At 58.6% G+C, this 5,583-nt stretch overlaps 1 protein-coding gene across 3 annotated transcripts; it reads right to left on the reverse strand.

Annotated features, from left to right (window-relative positions):
• Nucleotides 1-121: 121 nt before the first annotated feature.
• FXYD2 (FXYD domain containing ion transport regulator 2) lies at nucleotides 122-2,708 on the reverse strand. Of its 3 annotated transcripts, XM_063310933.1 has the most exons (5): nucleotides 2,209-2,307; nucleotides 1,833-1,871; nucleotides 907-981; nucleotides 548-584; nucleotides 122-463 (listed from the first exon to the last, which is right to left on the reverse strand). In XM_063310933.1, the coding sequence occupies exons 1-5, from the start codon at nucleotides 2,243-2,245 to the stop codon at nucleotides 439-441; spliced, it is 213 nt and encodes a 70-aa protein (XP_063167003.1). In that variant the 5' UTR covers nucleotides 2,246-2,307; the 3' UTR covers nucleotides 122-438. The 3 variants fall into 3 exon arrangements, with proteins under 3 accessions (XP_063167003.1, XP_063167002.1, XP_063167001.1); XM_063310932.1 differs by lacking the exons at nucleotides 548-584; nucleotides 907-981 and adding an exon at nucleotides 2,420-2,708 and having other exon boundaries at nucleotides 1,833-1,857; nucleotides 2,205-2,307; XM_063310931.1 differs by lacking the exons at nucleotides 548-584; nucleotides 907-981 and adding an exon at nucleotides 2,420-2,699.
• Between the last annotated feature and the right edge of the window lie 2,875 nt (nucleotides 2,709-5,583).

Below are 5,583 nucleotides of genomic sequence, written 5' to 3' on the forward strand. Positions count from 1 at the left end.
CCTGCCCCTCTGCGGCTGCGGGCTCTTAGGCGGAGGGCGCGCCCGGCCGGGAAAACGTCGCAGCGGCTGACCGCTCTAGGCGGCTGAAGTTGTCGAGGAAAGAAGGTCCGGGGAGTCAGTGTTTCGGCCTCACACCCGCCTTCGAAGGCGGCCGCTTTATTTCATCGCCCAAGACGGCGTGGCAGTAGCCCGGCGCGGCTCAGCCGCGGCGCTTCCTTGGGCGCGCGCCGGGAGACGCTTCCGCCGGCGCCCTCAGAGCCAGGAGCGGCTGCAGGCGGTCCCAGCCACCTCGCTCCCGCACGAGTAGAGGCATTCCCCGGCCCGGGTCGCGCCACCAGCGCCGGCCAGCCCGCACCCCACCGCCTCCGCCGCCTCCTCCTCCTCCGTCCGAGGAGGAGCTGGAGGTCCGCGGAAGGGCTGCGCCGGGCAGCGCCGAGCTCACGGTTCGTCTGCTTCGCCGGGTCTGCAGAGAGAAAGGAGAGCGGGCAGAGATCAGGAAAGCCCTCCGGCCCCGGGGGTCTCGGATAATGGGGGCAGGGACACCCACCGTTGCTGCTGCTTCCCTCCGCAACGGAACCGCCGACCTGCAACGCAAGAGCTCGGTGAGACCGCCGGCCATCAGGACCGGGTCGCCGCCAGGGGTTCACCCTGGCCGCAAGGATGCCCTTCCTCCCGCCGGCTCCAGGGAGCTGGAACTTTCCCCAGGACCCACCCCGCCCCCGGGAGCCCGGAGAAGACGGGCACGGCGGCTCACTTCTTCGCCGCAGTAAGGGGCAAGCCAGGCGCGCGGAAAAGGGCGTCGCTCTCCGCCAGCGCCCTCTCGCCCCTTCCTGTGTCCCGGGAAACGCCGCCAGAGCCCCCCTCGCCCCTCTCCCGTCCTCTCCTCTCCCATCCCACGCCGCTTACTGAAGATGACGGCAAGCCCGATCAGGAAGGCCGCCACAGCGAAGATGAGCCCCCCGTGGCGGATGGCCTCGTAATCTGGGGAGAGAAGAAGGTGCACTCAGCCGAAGCCGGGGCTGGGCCTGCGGGTGGCAGAGAGGCGGGCGGCCACATATTCGTTGGAGTTCCGTCTGGTTGCGACCCGGGAGCGGGCAGGTGTTGTTCCAGGGCAAGGACTCTGCATTGAAATGGCCCCGGGGGAGGCTGCCCGAGGGGGCGAGGAGGAGGAGCCGTCCCTCCTGGATCCCCCGGCTTGTTACTTGCCCAATGGGCTGTAAGTCAAGCGGCTCGGCTTAGGGCAGAAAGATTCGGAGAGGCTTCTCCAAAGCTAGAGGAGGGTTGCAAAAGCCTTGCTAATCGCCGGGCAGCGCGCCTGCCTTCCCGACCTTGCTTCCCCTGGTCCGGAGAGCAGGGGGCGTTCGTCTTTTTTAGTTGGGGTGTGTGTGTGGGGGGGTGTTCCCACATTTATCGATCTGTCTTATGTAAACATGTTTTTATTGTGTGTTGCTCAGAAGGGAAGCGATATAAAAATGAAATTAATATTTTGGAGAGGGAAAAGTCTTAGCTGTGCTCGAGGTCTCCTCTCAGTTCCCTTCCTATTATTCACAGTATCATCCCTCGGAGTTACCCATCATTGTGCTGGACTCTGCGCTTCCAGACTGGGATTGCAGAGCCACCTTCGGGTCCACAGATGAACTGCGCAACAACGCGTCTTCTTCCAACCCGAAGGACCACTGGGTATCCCTCGGAGGGCTTTGGTATTAAGGGACCGGTGGCCCGCGCGGGGCAAATCCGCCTCCCCTTTCTCTGGAGCCCTGCGTGGGCAGCCGAGGGGCGGTCAACTCCGTGTCCCGCCCCAGCCTGGGGTCAGCCCCTTCGCCACTTCTTACCGTAAGAAAATAGGTCCTTCTCCGTCTCCGGCAAACTTTCTGGAGGAAACGGGAGGGAAAGAAAAGAAACAAAATCAGGGCCAGGCAGCCGCGGGGCTGAGCTTCCGAGGATGGGACCGCTGCGACCCGGGGCCCCGGAGTCTTCCGCGTTCGGCAACTCAAACTTTCCGGCCTATCGGTGGAGCGACTGGGGAACTGCCTCCTCTCCTGCCAAGCTCCGCGCGGAAGAACCCCAGCCAAGGAAAGAGGCAGCGGCGCGGCTTCGGTTCCCCGAGCGGCTCGGGAGGCGGGGAGCGGCAGCAGCACCCCGAGGGCCCTTGGCGTGAGCCCAGGCATCTGGCTCCCGCGCAGGTGGCAAGTACAAGGAAAAACCCACTTGCTGCGTCAGTGGGGGAGAAAGGAGCCGGTCCCATCGCGCCACCCGGCGGTTCTGACCGCGTCCCGCTGGGGCGCTCAGATCTCGCTGCAGGGAGAGCTGGAGAGCAAGCGCGCGGAGCGTTAAATACCCGCCCAGAACAGGGCCCCCTTCCCGCGGCTGACGGGGACGGCCCTTCTGTGGTTTTTCCAGCTCTCTAACTCCCACCCACCCCACCTCTGGCCCCGGGATAGTGCCTCCAGCGAGCAGAATCTGCCCAGGGTAGTGAACCCAGAGGAGAAGAGGCAGCCTTCTCACGCGCTCCACTGACAGAGCCAGACCTCCTCTCAACACGGACCCCGTTATTCACTGCCCCACTCGGCCAGCTCGGTCCTCCAAGTGGGCTAGTTTTCCAAGGAGTCATGAGGTGGGATTTGCTTTCTTCTCTGCCTTTTGCCATTCAGCAGAATAATGTGCTGGTTTTATGTTGGAGAAAATGGAAGGGGGGCTGGTGGTTTCTCTCCAGCTGTGAAATAGGCAAAAGCCCCAGGCAGGGCAACTTTGGAAAAGGAGGCCTAGCCCAGGTGGGAGGGGCCGGGACAACCTGCCCTTGTCCAGCCTTACTGGGTGCTGGCCCGAGGGCCTCGGAGGAACAGCCAGAGCAGCAGCAGCAGGCCGCAATGGGGAGCAGGGAGGAAAAACACCTCATTAAACATTAACCGGCTGCCTGTAATGTTTATCCCAGTCACAAGGCAAAGCAGTGGGGAGGCTCTGCTCCCCTCCCCTCCCTTGGAAGATCTCGGTCTCCTTGAAAACAAGGCACTGGGCTGAGGCATGGACCACCTGAGTGCCCAAGAACAATGTCGCAACTCTGCTCCACTCCATCCTTTTGCTACTTATCAAGAACAGCAAGAACTGGCTGTCCCCAACATTGGTGCCAAGGTTAAGGGAGAGGCTCAGCTGCACGAGTGAGCAAGACAATCTGCTGGGGATGGAGAATGCCCAACTCCATGCAGGTGAAGCCAGCACTGGCACAGAGAACCTTGGTGGATTTGTTCACAGGCTACTCTTATCAAGAGGTGAATGATCCAGTGGCGGGAAGAGAAGCCTGCCAGACCGTCTCTTTCCTGTGACTACCCACTTCTGAATGTGCAGAGGGCTGACTTGTTGTCTGTGGGCAAGGATCTTTCTGTTTGAATGGAGGCTGATCTCCCTCTCACAGAGGAAGATCCAGAGTGCTGAAGCCAACCACCTTTTGGGGAACAGCCATCCAAGCCTTCGCAGCTACCCAACCCCCATGGTATCACATTACAGTACACAGAAGATGTGAGCAGATCTGGGGTGTAAAGAGTCCTGGTCTATCAATGAAGCACACAAGGTATCCCAAAGGCCCTGGGCCAAGAGGCTGGAGGGGTAATCCTACCCTTAAACCAAGAGTGTCCTCCCTCTTGCTAGCCTGGAGAAGTAGAGGGGAGGTGACCAGAGTGAAGGAACTGCAAAGAGCTCTGTGGGCAGATGCGCTGTCCCTGGAGCTTCCCTCTTGGCCCTTTGCTGGTGGAACAAGGAAGCCTTTGGCTGAGGCCCTGCCGTGTCTCCTGTTCCGATGGAAGGCCCTGCTGGAGTCACTGCAGATAGTGGCCTTGCTTGCTTGTGGCTTTAAATGTTTGCAGAAAGGTTTTAAAATAATCAGTTGTAAACCTGTGGGGTACAGGGGCAGGTACTGTGTTACTTTCAAACAACCTTTCCCTAGCAACCAAGTCTCATGGTTTTTAAAGTTCTCCAACACGTTTATTTTTCCATCAGTTGTGATCCCCTAAAGCAACAGCAATAATCCAGCTAAGTCTTTAAGATGCCAGCAAATGTTGTTTGCCGTAATAAAACTATTCCAGTTACTGCTCTCTCATTACAGGGAGACCCCAAAAGGAGACTAAAGCAGCCCCAGCTTGCACCCTCTGCTGTTGAGTCCAAGGGCTTCCAGAGGTCAAGGGCAGCAAAGGACACCAGGGACCAGAAGCACAGTCAGGTGGCTGCCCAGCCATCAAGATGCTGATCAGAATGACATCCTAGAGGTCATTCCATGGATGCCCGTGAGGGGTTCCGATGATGGCTGTGGAGTGGGAAGTGCAGGAGATCCCACTCTGAGCCCAGTCCAGGAAGGAGCGACTGCAGCCCACTTCTTTTCAGCACCATCACCTGATTAGCCCCATTTTCTGCTGCTAGGAGACGGGTACCTCTCCCGCCCCAATCCCCACACTTCGTATTTTGTCCAGCTCTTGCAGGATCATGTGCTCCTATAGCTCTGAGTGGCGGTGGCATCCCCCTCTAAGAGGGCAGCCTGCGGAGGTGCCTGTGAGCAAGGCCGCAGAATCTTTCAAATTGGTCCCACACAAACTGCTGCAGCTTCCTGACTTTTGTGACCTGGCAAGGGTGGGGCGGGCCCACGCTTCCAAGCCCTGCTTGCCAAAGCCCTTCCCAACCAAATTCTCTGCTGCCGCAGTTTGGCTATAACCTCTGCTCTGGGCTCAATGCTAGTTTGGTTCAATGCAGGCTTGTACAGGGAGCCAGGCAATCTGTCAGAAGTAGCCAAACTCCTCCTGGCTTCGTGTTGGCGTGACTGCATTGTGGGCTGGTCTGCCTGCCTGGAGTCTCCTTCAGGCTGAGCTTCTCTGCCACTTGCCAGAATGTGCTGTTGCTGCTGCTGCTGCTGCTGCTTCCAGCCAGCCTCGTGACCATCTCAGGATGGCACAAGGCTCAGGTCTGATACCCGACCAGCCATATACATTCCTCTGAGCAAGGCCCCTTGGCACAAAGGCTCAACACAGCCCAAGTGGGCATTCATGCATGCAAGGAGGAAGCCAAGCTAGATCCTTGTCAAGACTGGGAAGATGGGGCAGGGGAGCCTTCAAACTTGATCAAGTTATTAGGAAACCAGACATAGCTGCATGGCTATGCACCAAGTCTTCTCAGGGAGAGTAGCACTGCTCCTGAGCACTGCAAATGCAAGACTGATTTCACTCAGCAGGTTGAACCTTGGCTTGTTTTATCCTGATTTAACCATAATCAGCTTGGTTCACACAACTTGCTATGCCAAAACCAAACCAACTACATTCATTATGTGAACCAAGATGGTCAGATGAAATCACTACCCACATCTCGCCAACCAAGCCGACCTCTTGGAAAGACTGCCCAGCTGAGTTTCTCCTTCACTGGCAGGAAAAAGGACTCCACCCTGCCTTGCCAGGCACTGGGCTAAAGGGACCATGGGGCACAGGAAGTGCAGGAGGCATGGGTGGCTGCGGTTGGCATCTCTGGCCCCAGCAGAAGCGTCCCTGGACAAGTACCCCAGACAGGGAGGCGTCCTAAGTGCCCATCATGCACTGCAGGAGGAGACAGAGG

This window comes from Candoia aspera, chromosome 9 (genome assembly GCF_035149785.1).
Source record: "Candoia aspera isolate rCanAsp1 chromosome 9, rCanAsp1.hap2, whole genome shotgun sequence".
Classification (NCBI taxonomy): domain Eukaryota; kingdom Metazoa; phylum Chordata; class Lepidosauria; order Squamata; family Boidae; genus Candoia; species Candoia aspera.